A 20,870-nucleotide genomic window follows, 5' to 3' on the forward strand; every position below is an offset into this window, starting at 1 on the left:
TTATTACATCTAAATTTTGTTCATTTTTTTGTAATGTTTTCTATTTTATTTAGGAAGTACTGTATTGTTCATGGTGCGTTCATTTTGAAGTCATAAGATTCCCTTTTGGACGCTGTCTTCTTAGGTTATGACAATAATGTTATGGCAATCATTTATAAATGATCAAATCCATTGTTGTCTGACCAGATGCACACCAGAAGTGGATTGAGTACCACTGTTACAATCTCTCTTCATTGATTTTATCGCACCCACTTTAAAATAGAGACTATTTGTAATGCCCAACTTGAGAGAGACACCAGAGCAAAGACTGACCTTTCTAGGACACACAGGTGGATTCAGGTATAACTGTCCTCTGAGCAGCCGAAGGTATGGACAAACAAGGTGTTTTTTTAAAAGGAAAGACTAATTATGTCTTCACCTGTCAGACACTGATAATAACACTTAATAAACGAAAGTGAGGGAAAGACCCAAGATAAAGGTTGTTCAAATGATTGCTGAATCCCATTCACAAGCTGGTTGATTTAGTATTTTGTGCTAAATGCGTAATTACCAGTACAAATGATAGTAGACACAAAGAGGCTTGGAACAACATCAAAAACGTACAGTGATCGAAGTCTGAGGTGTTCAAGCTTAAAAGTAGGTCTTTAAAAATCATGCTGACCCCTCTTAAGACATACAACCAATTTTGTCTGACAGGATGCAAAACTGACCTTAACTAGTTACCACTTAAATGATTCTTCTGATTTAGTCATTACAGAAATGTGATGAAAGAACCACCGACATAAGAAGCAGTTAAAGACTACGTGCAAAGCTGAAGTACCCATAATAGCACTGAAGAACACCCTCTAGGCTGTTACAGCTTTCAGGAAAAGGTGACCAACACACAGCTTTTCTTTACAACTTCTCTTTAAAAGTAGGGCAGCAGGAAATGCCACATCAGGAACCTTAAGGCATTGTTTTTTGTAAGGTAAAGCCATGCAACAGAAACCTGCATGTTCTGCATTGTTTTGAAGAATGACAGTGATACATTTTGAAATAAATTATAAATAGTCAAATCCTGTTGACCCTCTTTAAGTTGCAAAATTTCAAATGTCAGTTTGTAGCTACAGGTTTTCAGCATAATTCACAACAAATCTGCAATCATTTCACCTTTACAGCCAAAAAACACAGGTGACAGAGTGAGACGCTGTGAGATTTTTAGGGTTTAGGACAGATTGGGATTCAGAAATATGAGCACAGTGAGGAATTCAACGTGTGATTATGGACTGGATCTGAAAGGAAAAAAAAAAAAAATCACCATTTCCTGCTCCTAATTAAGCTAGAAACCACATGGCGACCACCGGCAAGGACAATCTTCAGGGAAAGTGAACTTAATAAGAAATACATATATTAAGTCAGTTATTAATTTATTCAAATATATGAACTGGTATGTCATCTACAAAAAACATATTTCAGTCCCTCTCAAGTGTTTTTTTGTTCTTCTGACAAAACTTTCGAATCACCTGGAATTAAAAGATGGAGATTTGTATTTATCTATTTACCTACTTTCATCTGGCAGCTGAAGGGCAGCAACAAACAGATGATAGGAATGCCAAGAGCTGACAGGAAAAGTGTGCAGAATATCAATGACGTGAGCCCATCTGCCTGCATTAATTTTTATTGGCTTTAATTCTTTGGATAGGCATGATTCGCTGTCACGGTGGCTATCATTCTTGTTTATTTTCATATATCAATTAGAGGATATAAAATTCAGATCCTATGATTATCAATGTCATCCCCAAGGGGTAATAAATTGTGGGAGCTTTATTAGTAGACTGCAGGTCATAAGGCTGGATGTGAACCAAATTAAACTTCCCACTATTGAGTACCAAACAGCATCCAGGAGAATATAGGATTCACTCTGAAGAGATGGAAATGATGGCTGCTCCTGCAGAAATCTGCAACCTGCCCATGAAGCTTGGATTAAGGGCAGTGAGGTGAATTTATATACTTTTGCGCTCCTCCTCAATTTTCCTGCACGGTATCTTTCTCACCCTCTTTTTTAATTTCTACTGCCAATCATTTCATCTTTTACCCCCTTTCATCCCCATCTTTTCTCAATCCCATCCTTCATACCAACTCTGAATATTAATGTTTCATTTCTATCCCCTTTTCCTGAGGTCACTCACAGTATCTCTACTCGCTTCCTTCACACTTTCCACTCATCCACAATTATCTGAATAATCATCTTTCCATTTAACTACAATTATTTCTGACACAATGATGGACATTGTATTTCTTAAACAAGCATTTGGAGATACTAACCTTGTCTGAGTGGTTGTCTAAAAGCTAAGGAATTAAAGCCATTTTCATAACACATAGGAGCATTGGATGTCAATATGCACTGATTTTAGGATTTGAATTCTTAGGCAAAATGCTCTATATAAGGAAATCTTGCTAGTTTAACCAGTTATCACCAGTATTTGGCACGTTACTTTTAAAAAGTAATTAGTTATAGTTACTAGTTACTTCTCCCAAAAAGTAACTGAGTTAGTAACTGAATTATTTGGATTTTTTTTAAGAGGGTTTCACAAGCCAGTTGCATAGAGCAGAACTGCACAGACAGGTTCCTACACAGAACCTTAAGTTCAGTCTGTGTCACAAGTTTTTTTGAAGCTGGAGCACAAAAATCCAGCTTTAGCTGCTTGGATGGCTCTGTGGCCTTCTTTGTTAGCAGAGCTCATGTTGTTTCTGCTATCATCATCAACAGAGTCAACAACGCTGTTTTTGGCCACTAGTTTTGTAGAAGCGTGTACTGCTGAGAGATGCCTCATTAGATTAGAGTTGCTTACAACAGACGTGGACAAACACTTCGCTCTGGGACATAATGTACAATTCACATGTAAGTTCTTGTTCTTAACAAAGTAGTGTCTGTATTTCCACTCAGAAAACACCAATTTTTCCTCCGGACTCGCCATTGCTGCAGCTTACCTCTGCTTTGTGTGTGTGAGGCTGCTGTGTGCGTGTGTGGTTTGTGTGTGAACTGAACAATGCCTCTGATTGGCTTACGAACTCTTACTCTACCTTAGCAAATCATCATCACTTATGCGGTTGTCTCGCCCCTCCCTCCTCCCTCACCATAGGAAAAAAAAACAACTTTGCGGCTCCTGTAGCGGAGAGTCAAGTCGGGTGACGACAGCTTCAGTGAGTACCTTCAGTTTATAACGCGCCACATTTGATTCTCGGTAACAGTAACGGCTTGTAAAAATGGAAATAGTAATTAGTTAGATTACCCGTTACTGAAAAAAATAACGCCATTAGTAACACACACGTTTATTTTAATGCCGTTATTCCCATCACTGGTTATCACTTATCTCACTGGTACTTGCTAAAAAGATATCCAGACTGTGTACTGAAATGCAATCTTTCTTAAATGTCCAAGTGTTTCAGAGGAACTTGGGCATCACCATGTTGAGTGTTGACATTTGCAGATTTGTGAAAACATTTTTATGGACTTACTTCTCTCCGTCGTGAAGCCCAACAAGTCTGTTTGATCTTCCATACCACCGCCGCCACCAGGAGTAGTGATAGAAAACAACTGAAATGGAACATCAAACAAGTTGCCTTTAAGTACAAACAGCAGTCATTGAAAAAGTACCCACATTTGTTTACAGCAGAGTTTCATGTTACTATGTTGCAAGTATCCATATATTTACATGGCGTCCTCAGTTTAAACATATACCTCTATTCACCCTCTTTCTGATCACTTCATTTGTAGTGACTGTCTTTCTAAGGACCCACTCGGCTCAAATTGGTCAGCTCTCGCAGACCTGAGCAGGCACCGCCCACTGTGTTTTCTGTGTCATTATCAGCGCTGCCATAGAAATGGCCCTTGAGGGAGATACTGCAAAGGGTGGTGACTGTGTAATTGTGACATCACAACCTTATTTAAGTCCTGACAGGTAATTAAAGGCACAGTTTTGGGTTGTTTTGATACATTCAAAGTGTTTACACAGCACTTGGAAATCTTGCTTTCTACAATATGAGATCTTTACATCTTCAAAGTTTCCATCTAACTTTAAAGAAGACCGAGAGATGATATAAAGAATCAGGACATTCATTTTCTTAGTAGAGTGAGTATTTTGGCTGATTACTTCAATTAATAACCCAGCAGTAAAATCATTAGTCAAGGGAAATTCAGCAAGGTCCGAGAGCTACCGGGATGGAAAAATATGACTGATTGAGAGCTTCCACTTCATTATCCCTGTGACAGATGAAAATGTAAAGATTATTATGTGCTAAAGAGACAAAAATGTGTCTGTGGGGGTCTTATGTGCCAAAGAAGAGAATATAATCATGGTTTAGATATCTACAGTATAAATTTTAGTTAGGTAAAACTTTAAGCGTCAATCCATACTTTGTGAAGTGATAGCTCATTCATTAAGTATTTTATCATTTCCCTCTGAATATTCTCTCCTCACTGATTTAGAAGGGAACATGACCCTTTCCCTGATGTCCAGGAACAAAGACAATCACATTCGGATTTGAAACACATACTGTAATATGACCAATGAGCCCTCGTCTTTGGGGACCGGCCACATTTCTAAAGCGGGCAGTCTGGTCCAATGAGCACATTTCACCAGAGACACATGACTAGCTCTGATTTCAGGGACCCATTTGTTAGCGATTTAAATGAGGTTTTCACTTTGCCTGCCACACCTGCCAGATCCATCGGTCGGGATCTTTGAAGAAGTTCAATAACACCTGGGAGGAAGGTGATAACGCTTGAAAAACCACAGCTTTTCAAATACAGTTGGGCTACGGAGCCAAGAAAACGAAGGGAAGTGCGATTAAAGTGTTGAGTGATGGGAAACTCATTGCTTCAAACATCTCGTCATCACGCAAGGATTTTATTTTAAGAGGCGAACATGCTGGGAACCCTTTCATTCTTTTAGAAGTATTCGCACCATCTTAGACACCTTTGAAGATAACAGTGAATTGGGGGGGGTGTTGTGTGGGCTTCAATGACATTTTCCTGTGGCTGAAGTGACAAAAAATCCCTAGACAGATGTTTGGCTTTCATCGTCACTTTTTTTGACAGTAAAGAAGCTTAAATCCAGATCGCTGTACCTTCTGCTGTTATTAAAAGGAGTTCTGCCATCATTCATGCTCTGACTCTTTGAGTTGGTGAAGGACAAATGTAAGATTCTTTACACAAAGATGCACAGTTTACCTACAAGTGCTTATGGGTAATGGATAGAATGCTTTGTAGATTAGTTAAGGGCAGGTGTGAACTCCTTTTTTCCTAATCTTTCTAATTTCACTCTGTTTTTGATTGCGATAATGTCACAGAATGTGTAACATGAGAAAACTGGCCTTTGACGGAGAGGAAACTGAACTCAACACTGCCATCTTTTAATTACATGCTCTTTTCTGTAACCAAAAGGATACAGTGACCACATGGGAAAACAATCAATAACATCTATAACTGCTTCATACAGGCTTCCTTGGCTGCTGAAACAAGGAAAACACAATTCTAAAAGCTCTGGAAATAACATCCCTACAATGCCCAATATCACAGCTACTTCTGAAAGGCCCCGTTTTGTGCTAATCATGAGGTTCATATTTTTATTTTGGTTGCCTATTAGAAAATGTTTCCATGTTTTAATATTCAAAAAACACACAAACATTTTTCACCCCAACAAGCCCAGTTTGCTCTGACTGGACAGGAACTCTCATGCTCTACAATATTGGAGCTTTCAAAATTAAAGACAATTATGTAGATATCCCGAAACTCTTAAAAAAGTGTTTAGACTTGTGCATGAATGCAGGTGAAATGACTGACTTAGCAACACCAGTGTGCTTGTGTACACAATTAAATAACAGTAAACAAGCACACACATATGGACGTGACTAGAATAAAGCCAGTTTTCTTAATTAGTATAAATCAGACCCTGGGGTTCGAATGCAACTATATTGCAGTAACATTTTAGAGAGTTTCAGCATCTAATTAGAACACAGAATACAATCAAACTCTAATTAGATTACAACTTTTTTAGGCAGTAATTTGCAATTAAATATCGTTATGGAGTCACCAAGATGAAAAAGGCAAATGAGGTTAAATATACTTGGTGTCTGAAAGGCTTGAAGTGAAAAAGGTGAGCCGCTATTTGAATAAACTCAGAGGAGAAAACAGAGCTTGTTCCCAGTCATGCCGTCATCCCTTCACCCTCTATCTCTCATACAAGGAGGTCTGGAAACCCTGTGGGGTGATTTGACATTTTGTCATCAGGCTGATTATGTTTCCCGCAGGTTCATCCCCTTCAAACCTCCACAACACTCTTGCGCACACGCGCACGCACACACACACACACACACACACACACACACACACACACACACACACACACACCATCGGGGCCTATTCACTTTTTCCTGAGTTTATGGGTCAGTGAAGAACTGGACACCAAGGATGCAGAAAGGACTCGGAAGAATTAGTACAACCTACATGGCGAGGGGCAAAAAACAAAAGAAGCAAAGAACACAATGCATACAAATGGAAAGAGATGCACAAACCTGGGCAGCAAACAGAATATGTGCTTTGTGAATGAATGCGGCTGATTTCTTTTGGATTTAGAAATCACAAACCAGAATGACAATTACATGTTGAATTCATACTGCAAACAAATGGGTGGCAGCATATCACCAGATCAACTGCTAACTGCTGCTAAATTTAGCTACCAACTTTAGCTGCCATTAGCTAGTTAGCTGAGCTAGTGCTCCTAGTTGAGTCTGCTCAGACTGGGAGCTTTTCACACTGAGTGAGTGTTGGAATTTTTTTTATTCCTGGAATATCACCTCCTGAAGCACAAAGTGTCACAGAAAAGCGGCAGATAACAGAACAGAACCAAATGTTAAGATTCAAAACTATTCAAAAGTATTTAGTATTTATAGAAAAAGTTAAACATCACAAACTTTATCTAAATATCCTGTTCCAGAAGGACTCAAAACTTTCCCATGTGTCCGTACTGTGACCCTATTTAAATGGTTCCCTGTGCGAATGATGCAAGCAGCTGTGAGACACGTTTTTAGATAAAATACACTCTGTCCTTCTCCCCCTTTTCCTTCCAAGCTTTCCTGAATTTGGCTATTTAACTGTAATTTGATCGGATGTAGGCAGAAGATAACCGATTGTGTGACAGCTTTTTCGGGGGTGGGGGGAGTTATTGTGGAGTGGGCAGTGATGGGCAGGTGCCTCGGGCAAAGACTGTCTTCTATTCCCACCTTGACAGCTACACAGATAATGTGTTGGTCCATCAGCTGCACTGGGTAGCACACCTTGGATTAAAATGAACACGCCTATGCACAGAGCTTGCAGTGTGGCAGCTCATGTCAGTGATCTTTAAGTGAGAATAATTCATGATTGCTGCTCTCCCGCTGGTTTGTTTATGTGCCTCTACTCCAAATCTAACAATTCACTTTAGCTTCCCCCTAGCTGGAGTTAAGCAGATAATCACAACCATGTGCATCCAAACAGAGCATCATTTACTTTAACGCTTTTTGCAGGGACAGCAGTGTATTGTCATGGCTCCTAAACATTTATCACGATGCTAAATCTTTTACAACTAACTCACAGGTCATTTGTGAGTTAATTTCCTTTAGAAGTTATGATAAAGCGTGGGTCTTTAAATTTCACAAGCATTTAGCCTATAACCTGTGACACTGTGTTAGAGATCCAATGCTGATCTTTTCAAACGCCACGATCTAACTTCAAGCATACATTTTTCCAATTACACTCACATCCTCTCAATATATTCAGACTTTGCTGTGCTTTTCAAAGAACTCAATTGACTCATTTAAAACATTTCAATGAGGGGAGATTTCCATCGCAGCTCTCAGGATGAATAAAATCATTAAGAGCCCTCCTATCTCGATCGCCCCTGCCTTCTCTTTAGACAGCACTTGCACAGCAATATGCACCTATTCAAATGGTTCAGCGGTTCATTTGCCACACCAGAAAAGCAAAATCCCTGCCTTGAAGACACAAGAAGCATTTACATGTACTCGGTTGAAAAAGGACCCGTCCAACAGGCTCAAGTAACTCAATAAGCCCAGAGAGAGCGGGAGGAGGTGGGTCGAATTCTGGGTAATGCTTTTAACTGAAGAACGCTAAGAACAGCTAAAACAAAAGACAGAGTGTGTATATTTTTAGCCGTATAAATATTTGACTCACTTACCTGAAAAATGTCACAAAGAACTGGACGAGGTCCATGATACTGTTATGTTGGGAGAAGGCAATCTGTTAGAGAGAAAGAAGAGACACAGAAACACCATGTCAGAAATATGGAAACCTATTCTAAATGTATATTATCTTAAAGTCTGCACATCATGTTTTTAACATTTGAAGCTTCTACTGAGGTGTTTAGTGAGCTTTGAATGTATGTCATCATCTTTTATGACCTCATCACCCTAAATTCAAAACAACTCATCAGGTCAGAAATCCAAATATACACTGTGATCACTTGCTTTGTCACAATTACACAAAGTATTTCACAATAATAGTGTTGTGTAGAGTCAATATTTAATTTTGTTACTGTGGTTATACAAATGTAAGTCATGGTGCCGGGAGAAAAACCTTTATTTGAACACAGTGATATAAAATATTGTTATTGAAAGGCTGAACACCAACAAATATGTATCAAGTAAAATATTCTGTTACATAAAAACATGTTGTGAATGTTGTAAACGGGTACATCTATCTGTTTGCAATAAAATCAGACTTTTGGACAACGCTCTGGGTCACACGAGTGAGAAGCTATTTCCGGGAAGCCGCCACTGGAATCTAATTGTACAAATATCATAGTACTTATGTTAGTGAAGCCTAATCTTTAGCTGCACATATGCAGACATATCAGGTTTAAACAGAATGAATAGACAGAATCTAATGTTCCTGTTGGGCCAAAGGCACAAGAAAATGACAGACAGGCACTAGCACAGCAATATAGTACATTAAATAAACACAGACTGGTCAGAAAGGTCAGACTACTGTGTTTTACTACACATCTTTATAGGTTACAGTTCTAGCTGAAAATGACAACAGAAATATACAATTCTGATGATTTCACAGATCTCTGCAATGCAAAATCTACTGCCTGCTGTCTACCCAGAAGGGACTGCCGGCAAGATATCACTGTGATTAGGTCTATATAAAATACATCATATATAAAAAACTGTGCAGCATTATACTGGAAAAGTAGAATTTGGCTGTCAATGTTTTGAAAGTTTCAATCTATTTCATGGTTTTTTTATGAAGCACATGAATTTAGTGGAACAAAATAAAAAACAGAGCAGAAAGCTTTTTGTTTGAAGACAACCTGTAACATCTAAAAAAAATAATTGGTTGCAATGAATGTTTGAAACATTCATCCTCTGATTCTTTTAGGAGTTGAGTTGAATATTTCTAATCTGATGGATTCTAGGTCAACAGTAAGCTCTGGTTTATTGACTGGAGGCCGGAGATGAACAAATACTAAGTTATTTAGACTTTTCAAAAATCAGTTTGGTTCTGCATTACTCCTTGGACTACTCAATATTACCATTGAATTCTAAACTTTTACTACCTTTCAATAAAATCCACAACAACCCATCTGCTTGAGGTTGAACGACCTACAGTGTATCTCTTATGTCAGCAGCATGGCCCGTGAATAACAGCTAATGAACATGTTTTACCTTCATTAAAAATAGAATTACACACAGTGCCATCAGCTAATTCACGTCCGATAGTCCACGTCATAGAGACACGTCAGTCTCCACTGTAGATTCTTTGAAGGCATTTTCACCGGCAAACATTTACAACCACATCATCTTCAGCCGTATCAAGCTCCTTCTGGTTGAAAGCACGTAGGGTTGGGTAATAGGGCATAAATGGTGCTTTTAGAGGTGGATTATTTGCATCATGTCTGATCCTTTAAATGATGATGAGGCAGAACTTTTAAAAACGTACTTATTTTGCTGATACTATCAGCGACAGATGGTGCTTTTGTCCCATTGCCAAAGCCAAACACCGGGAAAAGGTAGTGGAGAATTCCAAAAAGGGCAGATGTGCTGGTTTACTATTGCAGGTGTGAAATGTAAAAACATCCCTCTTTCCCATTCCTCATTCATCTACGAATGATAAATCACAAACAGCAGCAAGTGCATTTTAAATACTATGTAGTCTTCATAAGACTGATATTCTTTATTGACAACTTCGTCTTTCTTGCAAACTTCTCCCGCATCTGACTTTTTCAACCTTTCTAAGAAGAATATGAGAATCACTGATCTGAAATGAGATGCTCACTGACATGGGTAACATGACGCAAAAGCACACGTTACACATTTTGCTGGCTTTTTTAGTCAGTGGTACGGTTCTATTCAGTGCTCGCCACCCTGCTTTTCACATAATAAGAGGTCAAGGCAATACGTTCTGGGTTAATTTGATTCCAATTTGTCCATCTTGGCCAATCAATCTCATCATTTAAGAATGTGCCTCCATTATACCTGCCCTTTTATTCCATTGAATAGTCTCTTAGGTAAAGATTACACTGACGTCACTGAAAAAAATCTTACCTCGAGACCTTCCTTAACTATCTTACAAGTGCATTCTCAAATTCTGCTTTTTTCTCTACACACAAGAAAGGAAAGAGAGGCCTTATCCTGTTACAGAAGCTATCTGCTGTAATAGCTCAGGCCAGCCCATAATAAATAAGTGACTGTTGGCTGGGAAATCTAATAGAAAACTATTACTGGGCCACCTTCATAGATGGACTGACCCCCGAGACATCATTACCCCACCATGGTCAGTCCATGTACTTTGTGAAAGGAGGGGACAGAACAAATGTAAAAATCAATACTTGGAAGTGGGCTAATTAACAACAAGGGTAATTGTGTGATATTTTTAGGAATGGAAATTGTATCCATCACATTTCTTTTATAGAAGTGCCTGTCTCTCATATAATCATACAATTTTAGCACAACAGTTGATGTAGATTGAATGGTTCTTAATATATTATCACCTTCTTCAGTTGATCTGGTAACTCTGTCAGTAAAAAGTTGCCTATTACATTCCCATTTTCAAGTTTTTGGCCACCTGATACACTCAATTCCAATAATGACTCTCTTCTAACTCCGTTTTGGTCTCCACCAGGTCTCGGGGGGGCATATCTGACCCCTTTAGAAGCTAAATGCCCCAGCGGTTGGTTTCTAACTGCGTCTCCATGCTCCTTAGAGCTGGGCAGGTAGAGTAGAGGAACTCTTTCGAAACAAGCACTTGCTGCAGGGAAAAACGACATCATGAGAGTGGTGAGAGTGAACAGAGATGCTATCCAGTGCCATAGAGCTGAGGGGAATTGATGAGTTGGGTGATAATTCTTTGTGAATTTGTCACAACGAGCGGCCCCTTTCATATAACAATATGCATATACTGTGTATCAAACTTACCACTTGGTACTGCTCCTGTAATATCAGTGCTGACTAGCAGCTTATTAAGCACCAATAGTGACCAGGTAATGAAGCAGAGGTTTTCTTTTAATTTTGATGATTTGACTGATAGCATGAAGCTGTTAATGAATTGGCAGCATTCGTGCTCTATCTCTGTAATGTAAATGGAAAATGGCAGTATGATAACGCCAGGATTGCCAAACTAACACAAGAGAAATCGCAGCTAAAGAGGCAAATGCCCTGTAGCATACGTTTCATGTTAACGCCACCAATGACATGGGATCGCATATGATGGTCTCGGAGGGTTGTCCCATTTCATAGCAGAAGATTTCAACCAGAACTCCATTCTGAGAGGCAAGGGGGCACTATAGGGGCAGGGGTAAGCTTGATCTTGCTGACTTTGTATTCAAATATATTTTTGAGCTAATCTGACCAAATTCGGTGAATCTGAAGTGCTTCGATTTACAGCGTAAATCTGTTTGTGACACCGGACCTGTTTGTAATCACAGCTCAAAAAGCACTGCCTAAATGTGAAAGAAGTAACTGTGTGGTCTCCCTTTAATTCAGTCTTCTCTTTACTATGAAACCACTGACTCATTCACATCAGTGCTATGTGTCATGTATTCCATTTTAATTTTATTGCCTGTAGGACTAAACCGTGAATATTTTTGACAAAAGCTTAATTGTTGTTTTGCTGCACACCCCCAAATATCTGACAGCAAATTGCACTTCACGGTGCTGTATTTTTGCCCCTTTCACCACATCAAAGCCTCAATCTCCTCCATTTACAAAGAGGGCTGGAAAAGGTTAAATGGTGCTTTGCTGCTGCCAGCTAAAAAGCAGCTGTGTACCTATACACGCTAACCATTGCTCATTAAATGTGTAATTAGAATAAAGTGCACTTGAATTCACCCTGAGCAACAATGGAGCTCTGCATTTGTAAAAAGATGGCTGCTCTGTTTACGTATGTAGGACCGACTGTTCATCAGTCAGATGTCATAGAAGACGCCACACATTCGGTATTATCAGTGAGTAATATGAAGCAAAGACTTAACACAGAACAGAGAAGGGATCAGATCCCTTTGTGTGTTTTCAGCTTCATACGAGTCAGTCCAAGGTCATAAACAGTCCTCACCTGGATCTTGATGGGCCATGAGAAGTTACTGACGTAGACATAAAAGGTGATATTGGGATTGCTTCTGAAGGTGAACCTCTCACAGGAGAAACTGTCTCTGTACTCCTTGATGTTAGTTTTGGACATGATGGGTAGCTCTTCTCCAGAGATGGTTCCAGCTGTTGGCGCAAAGAGTTCGTGTTCAGCACACACAGACAGAGCTCACCTACATATGCAGAAATGGAGGTGGAATGGCTGGAACATATTATTATGAATCCATTAATGGTTTCAGCAAGCCATTTTGGACAACAGGAAAGCACTCATACGCAGTTATTATGTCTTAAGTGCATTAAACTTCTTTCTGGTCGACCTAACGCGGCGTACAGCTTTATTGTGTAATTACACACACAGTCCACATTTTATTGTTAAATGGATGTGGGAGAAAAGCACAACTTGACTGCTGCTGTCCATAGGTCAACCGAGAAACATTTGCACATATACATTATCTGAATCCATATTACTACCATCAGCTAATGCATTTAGCATGTCTGGAACAGAGAATATAGCATTTAGGGCAATAAGATCAGCCATTTTCCATCACAAATGCTTGTTTTTGTCCATTTACGTTCAGTATTAATGAGCAGAGTGTCATTGCATTTTTGTGGATTTAAACTTTGTTTTCATACAATCATTATGAAACAAAAGCTAATGCATTTTCAGCCCAAATCTTCGAAAAAATAAGTCTAATTTCCATCTATATAAATGTTTCGAGTCATTTCTTATTCCTCCTCATGTCAGTGGGTCCTCAACATTGACATTCCAACCCACAGCTCTGAAACAAAAGAACTGAAAATGACAGCTTGAGTGTGGCTATGTGAGCATGTTTATCTTAATTGAAATCACCCTCCTCCTCCCACCCAAAGGCGCCTCGCGCTCTTGTCAATTGTCAAGAGGCTCCCCGTTCCTTCAGGGACACAATATCTTTGAGGGGGAAAGGGGACCCGACTTCAAATATTAATGACGGTGCTCCGAAAAGGTTAAGGTGGTGCAGGGGGAGCGTGGGAGGTTAAGGTGTTTCAGCGGTTATGAAATGTCAGTGTTGTGGGAAGGGAGAAAGTGGCCGACGACTTGAGAGGAAAGGGAGGGCAGGAGATAAACGGTTGTACTGGATGACTGCAGTGTCCTTGGGTGTCTTTCCTCAGGGGACCTATAATATCCACTCAACGGTGACAGTACACACTAACAAGGGAGGGTACATTATTGTTCCTGTTGTACCAAATGGCTGAATGATTATTGAGCCAAAGCAAATGATTAACATCAGAAATGTAATGTCAGATTTAAATTGCGTAGAAATGGACATTTTGTGCAATCTGCCCCCGCCCCACACACACGCACACACCCCATTTCTGAGTGCAGCGCCACTGCTGTAAATACAAAACCCAGGTCAGACATAATGTAGGTGTAACTACAAACAAACTCAGTTTGTACATAACATAACAAAGTTATGGGATGAAAACTTGTAACATAAGTAAACATGTACGTAATGCTGTGATTCTACCCTCTCACTGATACAGTGCTGTCAGGAGCATGTATGTTTGTGTGTAATCTATTTAAGTATAAATGTTTATTCCATCCAAATACGAGTTCACTCTTGGGACGATAACCTCAATTTTACAATTATGACACCTTTTGACCCAAAACTAATAGCATTTGTGACCTTAGTTATTGCAGGCCATTTGTAAGGTGTATTAAAAAATGGTTTTACTACATAATTACCCTGCTCTTTTTCATAAATTCATGCAGAAGACAATCAGATGGATTTACAACACAAAAAAAACCCTTGATTTAAATCTACAAGTTTTTGGTAATGGACTGCTTATTCAGTTTACTCCGACGTGATTGGATTGGGTTTATAAATAAAATGACCCAATGGGGTGTGTGCACAGTTCGGCTCTGTCAAGGTCAAACACAGAGACAAAGTGGGGCATTTTTACAACACAATAAATAAAATGAAAGAAAAAGTACCTGTCGATCCCACCGACCAGGTGATGTTGAGGTTGAAGTTGTTGGATGCATTAATGGACATGTCCAAGTTCTTGTTAGCCTTTACATGGAGAAGATAAAAACAACACATCCTTAATGCAGTGAAACTTTAACCCTCATTATAGTAAAGCACACAATAAAAGCAGGGTTATCATCTAAGGGTTATGATTTCAACAAGCAGTGGTGAGGGGCAGGGGCGAAGATGTGATACATTTATTAGGACTGCTCTGATTGATCAGTCACCAATCAATAACGGCCAATATTCCCATCAAACAACCATCTAAAAACTCTCACATATTTATCACAGCAGTAACTAAACATGACTCCTGAAACATCTGATAGCAAACAAGATGAAACAGTAAGACACAGCAGGTGTCTGAAATACAAACAGGATTTAATGTGTGTACATTTTAGTCATTTACATTAAAAAGTGTCTCTGGTAGTAAAATAAGAGCAAAAGCTTTAAAAAAAATAATAAATTAAATCAAATTTTATAGGGCCCTACTTTTGCAGCATTTTTTTCGAACGTGGGGGCACCTGCAACTCTCCCCCGAGTCCACCAATGTCAACAACAAAAACAATTTCAACAATTTGTGGGGCCTTCCAGAAGCTTTGTGTAACTTTCTTGTGTCTTGAGAGAAAAAAAAAAAATCACATTATCAAACCGTTTTCTGAAATAGTTACCTGCTCGGGCGAGGCCATAAAGTTGATGGCAGTGTAGTGATTATCATCTTCTTGGATGAGACTGAAGGTGAACTGGTAGTCGATCAGGAGATTGTCTATATAGAAAATCAGACAGGAAAAGAAAGCTCTCATATCACTTCCTATAGCTCAGAAAGAGGATGAAAATGCTCGATCCAAGCTGCCAGCTGTGGCTCACACTACTACAGACTACTATGACAGCATAAATACAGAGAGTTGCATGCTATGTGATATGATCAAAGAAACTTCCAAGCAATAGACTGACTGACGGCGACAAGTGAAATCAAAATGTCTGTAATCACTTCCAATGACTGCAATCAGGGTGCACAATTTTCTCATCAAGCAGAGAACAAGTAGGGCTGCCTGACCGTGACAGCACACTCTAAAAAATCCCCCTGCAGCGACTAATAAAGCATCAAAATATTAATTAATAGTGGTCACATATCAATTCAATACACACACTTATCAGGATGTACATGAGTTAAATGTTGATTGAAGTACGAGGCTTCATTTTTTTGTTGACGAGCGCTCGGGCAGCTGATGATTACTTTGCCAGGGGGCACATTACTAGGAAGAGAAATGGCGATAAATAAAGACGGTGTAATTTATCAGCCTGAGTCTGACCTGTTTGTATGAATCCAACTGTGAGGATTAAAATAATCTCCCCTCACCGATACTCAGGTTGAATTGAGTGGATATCATTTTGTGTGGGTGTTGCAATTAGCCCAGTAGGAGGGCTTGTTGTTCCCGTTTTCAAACTTTAATACTGGAGCTCAGGCAGGTCTGCATTGCATTGTTGACCTTTAAATGCTTAATATCAGAATAGCTTTTTGTGTGTAAATAGACGGTTACATAGCCCAGCTGATTAACTGAGTGTGAGAAAAGGGATGTGTTTTTTTGAGCACTAAACCATGTAAACCTTTTCTAGTAAGTAAAATAAAATTATGAACCTGAAAATTAGCATAACATATCTCCTTTAAATGAATCAAATCACATAGATTTCCAATCACCTCCCTTTTTATCAATTCATTTTTATTACTTCCAATTATCATCTTTGAGAAGTTTGCTCAAAAATTAGCAGTCAGAGTAAGAAATCAGCCAATAAACGAAGCGAGGTAGCTGGATAATAATTAGTGCAGCATGCTTATCCATGCTCAGCCGTTCTGAGCATGGATTAGCATGCTAAGGATTATTTTAATCATTGATTAGCCTGCTGATTATTTTCACAAAGTAATTAATTAAAGGTTTAGTATATAGAATGTCAAAAGAATTGTTAAAAAATGCTCAGCAGTTTCGCTGAGCCAAAAGTGACGTCTTCAAATTGCTTGCTTTTGTCCAGCCATCGCTGTCGTTGCAACTCTGACTCTGTAGCCTTATAGTCCGGAGTGTCATGTTTACAAGACTGCGGAACACAGCTCAAGAATGAGTCCCAGTGGTGTGCAGAGGTTAAAGCGAGCTCCAGGCTTTTAGTTCCTGTCGTCCCCTCATAGAGCCTGCTGTCAGGCTATGGCATTTCAAAAAAAGGGACAAAACCTTGGCAAAGGCTATGTTGTCAGTAGCGGAGTGTTGAAAGAGAGACATACTGCAGCAGCGTGAAGGACACTGCATCATGCAAATAAACGCACAAAGCACAAACAACATGTGCAGCACACAGTTGCTTGCACTCCCTGGCACTGGGTGTCAACTTTATGTATTATTCTTCCCTAGCACGTCTTTTTACATCCCTCACCTTGATGTATTTCCCTAAGTTGAACCAACATTTACTCAACTTTGCCAAATGAATGAATGAGTCGGAGGGTGAGTGAGTGAGCGAGTGCGACAAGTGGAGATTTTTTACTCATCCGTCTCCTTGATTAGCTCCATCACTCACTCCTTCTGATGCACTTGACATTTTCACGACAAGTCATTCTGTCACCGAACAAGCGCCCCTGGTGCCAATGTGCTAAAATGCTCCATCTGCCCCGAGCGGAAGAGTGGACGAGAGAAAGAAAGGGAGAGAGAGGCAGTGAGAGAGAGAGAGAAGGAGGAAGAGAGAGAGGGAGAGAGCCAAGAATAATCGAGGAGGTGTGTGTGTGTGTGTGTGTGTGCGCATATGAGCTGTCTCCCCAGCAAGTGGCTGTCCAGCGCAGAATTACTCACAGTAACAGGTTCCTCTGAGTGGATTGCCAAGGTAACGGTTTTCTGAGTCACATCTGCAGTGAAGAAAAACAGAGAGGAGAGAACAAGATGAAGCGGAGTGCTAACAGATTGAGAGCAAGAATGCCTCTTATCAGGAGAAAGTGTACGCCGAGTGCCAGCGCATTAGCTCCTGCTGTTGGCGCCTCATCAAGTCAGTCTCTTACTTCTGACGACGAGGAAATAATCTGATAGTTTTGCAAAAGTTAATTAGTTTTTTTCCCCCCTTCCGAAACTTTTGTTTATCAAAGTGACACAGTGACATCTGACAAAACTTAATGTAGCCACCTGATCACAAATCACAGTGCACAGAGAATAACAACACAATTTATGTAAATGGATTCTTACTTGATTGCTTGAGATTCATAATCCTTGACTAAGATGTTTCAGCCAAATTAAGAACAACCACCGATCAAGGTGAATCCTTTGCAGCGAATGGATTCGATAAGACCGTGCTCTTAGTTTCAAAGCTCATGAGTGAGGGATGCAAAGTTCAAAATGGGCTAGATGAAGCCTGGGGCAACATTATCTTTGTTTTTAACACTCAAGTTTATTTACTCAGAACTTGATAATCAGAGCCCAGGGTGAACATCTTCAAAATGCTCAAAGCACATGACTTGTTTACCTTTAATTGCAGGATGATCATCACATTGCTTTGATTCTCTCACAGCGGTGTTAAAGCTGTGTTTGTGGAGATATCCCCCCCCCACAAAAAAAAAGAAAACAGGGATAACCCTGATCTAGAGTGAAGTTACTTTATGAAATATATTGTAGAATATATCTTAACCAGTGTAAGAATCCTTCTAGGGTAATTAAATTCATAACTTAAAGTGTGTTTACAGGTATCAGGGAGAACTACTGCACATGTGAAATAAGTAGTTTAAAGCCATTTGTCGTTCTAAAGGAAGCTGCGTAAAAGATGACAAACTGCTTCCAGTGATCTCCCTCAGTGGCTAAGTTGCACTGTGGGTAATGTAGGCGGAGGGTTTCAAACAGAAGTGGCTGGGTAGCAATGCACTTCTTCTCATCAAAATCTATACAGCGCCTTTTTCTATTGCACACTCTTTTACATTTCCATCTGGCGCCTTCAATACCCATAAAGCAATTTGGACAATGGGTGACATAATTGAAGGCAATTTATAAGATTAAAAGGAAATAAAACAGAACTAACCATGGTAAGACATAACATAACAAGATTAAAAGCTTTTTTCTAATAACTTTTTTATATTAAAATCATGATTTACCACAGGAATAGATCATAATAATAAATATTATATATAAATACATTTTTAATCAAGGGTAAGTTTTCATCAATTGTTTTTTTCTTAACTGGTGAAAGTGGCTTTCTACGCAAACCAAAAAAGGCTTCATACTACATAAAAATTGGTGGAGCTACCCTTTAACCACAACATGAATGAATGTATGTAATCTTTCATTTGTAATTATGTTCATTCTGTTTCTAAAAACTTTTTTTTTACGATTATATGTACTCACTTGTACATGATGTATACTACGCAGTGATGGAGGGCTCTTTACAGGAAAGGCAAAATGCAATCTGATTTTCCCTTTACAGACCCAAGCAAATAATACTTGTTCCACTTCTTATGACAATTAAATAACAAATCATAACTGTAAAAAATAAGAAGTAAACAAGAAATAGTAATTCCAACAAGACTTGAGCTGTAAATGTACTAATAAACAAACATAATTTAAATCCTAGATCCACAAAAATGCATAAATAACTTATAATTACCCTGTGGTTAACCCATGTTTTGTGTTTGCTGCAAGTATGAAATGACTGTAAGCCCAGGGCCAATGAATCTGTAACTCCAGCTAATGAGGGGCCTGACCCAGGGCTAAACATGGTGTGAAAATTGGACAATTACTGGGTTCCATTTGCCTCCGATCCATTGTTGTTATTGGAAAAACACTCTCATTTTAAAGTCGGACATCGCCACTGTCCTCGCGAATGGCAGACACAAACACTGATTCCTGGCAGTGAAAAGATGCAGAACTTAAAATCTTTCTGTGTGTCACTGCTGCACTTACTGCTTGAACTTGACTCTACTGAGTATGTTTAAAAAGTATTTAGTCAGACTTTTTCCTGTGCATTTGTTAAATACAAGGACACAAGTGTGTCTTTGCTTCCGCAAGGTCACGCAGTTTGCTCAAACTCTGGCAGTTAAACACTATTCAAAATTTTCACACACAATCAGAGACATCACGGCTTCAGCCAAAGTAGTCTGACTTTTAAATGAAGTGCCACTGAGCAAAATAATCTGTTAACATGCAGAGTGCCGTCGAGTGTTGCAGTATGTGTGTGTGCATGAGGGTGTTTTACCAGGCTTTTCCAAAGGCTTGTAATGAGGAGGAACATATGGCCATGTTCACTGGATTACAGTGTCCCTGTTCCACTTTTATTTGCATCCCACCGTGCTGTCTGTTAATCTTCAAGTGTCAGCCATTCCTTTGAACAACTATATCATCCCCCTTCTGTGAGAACACAAGCACTAGAACTTCACTTATAAAGTGTAAAATACGCGATGTCCGTTTTTTTTCCACGGACAACCAATACACTGTGGACATCAGAGACGCAGAGTGAACAGACCCACCGAGAGACTCGAATGCTGTGAAGGAGGAGGTGGCTGTTGGAGATGTTACAGTGAACGGGGATGAACATGCCTCTAAAAATAATCCAACATCGGTTGTTTTGAAGCATTTTGGATTCACGCGACAGATGGTGTCTACACAAAAAAAAAGCCAGTCTGATGCGGGTGGAGGTAACACGCCCGATGTGTTCTGGCACCTTAAATATCACTAGGGAGAAATAGTCAGGATATAGGGTAAATAGTTGGGAGAAGTGTGACTTGACCTTACACTTCCCAGCCGCGACAGAGTCAGCTGGTAATGTTTTCACCCTGTGAGTCTGTGTGTGTCTGTGTGTGTCAGCATGTCATAATGTGACTTGGAGACACCTTTAATAGGGAGAACTGGCACATAGGCGGTTTTGAGTCGTTTGTGTAATAGTTGTGTCTGTCTGTCTGTCTGTGGTCAGATGATGTCAGCGTCATAGTGTCACAACGTGCAAGATACAGTCAAAATGTAAAGGTATCAAATAATGACAGTTAAAATCCACCCATGAGTACTGAGGCTTCACTTAAAAGGGTGCAATATGTAAGAATTTTAGCTAAAAACATAAGAAATTAATCCAAGATTAGCATGCTAACCAGATAGCACTGACCCGTCCGGTGTTAAGCTGCTAGCATTGTGAGCACCTACTCACAACTCCTACACTGGACTGCTAGCTGCACAGCTAACTGAGCCAACTAGCTAACAGCAGCTACACTTAGCAGCAAATAGTGGTTACTCTAGCAATTTG

General features: G+C 39.5%; 1 protein-coding gene across 4 annotated transcripts in view; it reads right to left on the minus strand.

Annotated features, from left to right (window-relative positions):
- The window catches only part of atrnl1b (attractin-like 1b), a 73,439-nt gene that overhangs the window by 18,661 nt on the left and 33,908 nt on the right, over positions 1-20,870 (minus strand). For 3 of the 4 annotated variants that reach the window (XM_037081469.1, XM_037081470.1, XM_037081471.1), the window contains 6 exons: positions 17,456-17,508; positions 15,299-15,393; positions 14,597-14,675; positions 12,593-12,750; positions 8,217-8,278; positions 3,499-3,577 (listed from right to left, as the gene is read on the minus strand). In XM_037081469.1, coding sequence (XP_036937364.1) covers positions 3,499-3,577; positions 8,217-8,278; positions 12,593-12,750; positions 14,597-14,675; positions 15,299-15,393; positions 17,456-17,508 — 526 coding nt within the window. Of the gene's footprint in view, positions 1-3,498; positions 3,578-8,212; positions 8,279-12,592; positions 12,751-14,596; positions 14,676-15,298; positions 15,394-17,455; positions 17,509-20,870 lie in introns of those variants that run through there. The other variant, XM_037081473.1, reaches the window with a different exon arrangement.

The sequence above is a fragment of the Acanthopagrus latus genome, chromosome 20 (genome assembly GCF_904848185.1).
Source record: "Acanthopagrus latus isolate v.2019 chromosome 20, fAcaLat1.1, whole genome shotgun sequence".
Taxonomy (NCBI): domain Eukaryota; kingdom Metazoa; phylum Chordata; class Actinopteri; order Spariformes; family Sparidae; genus Acanthopagrus; species Acanthopagrus latus.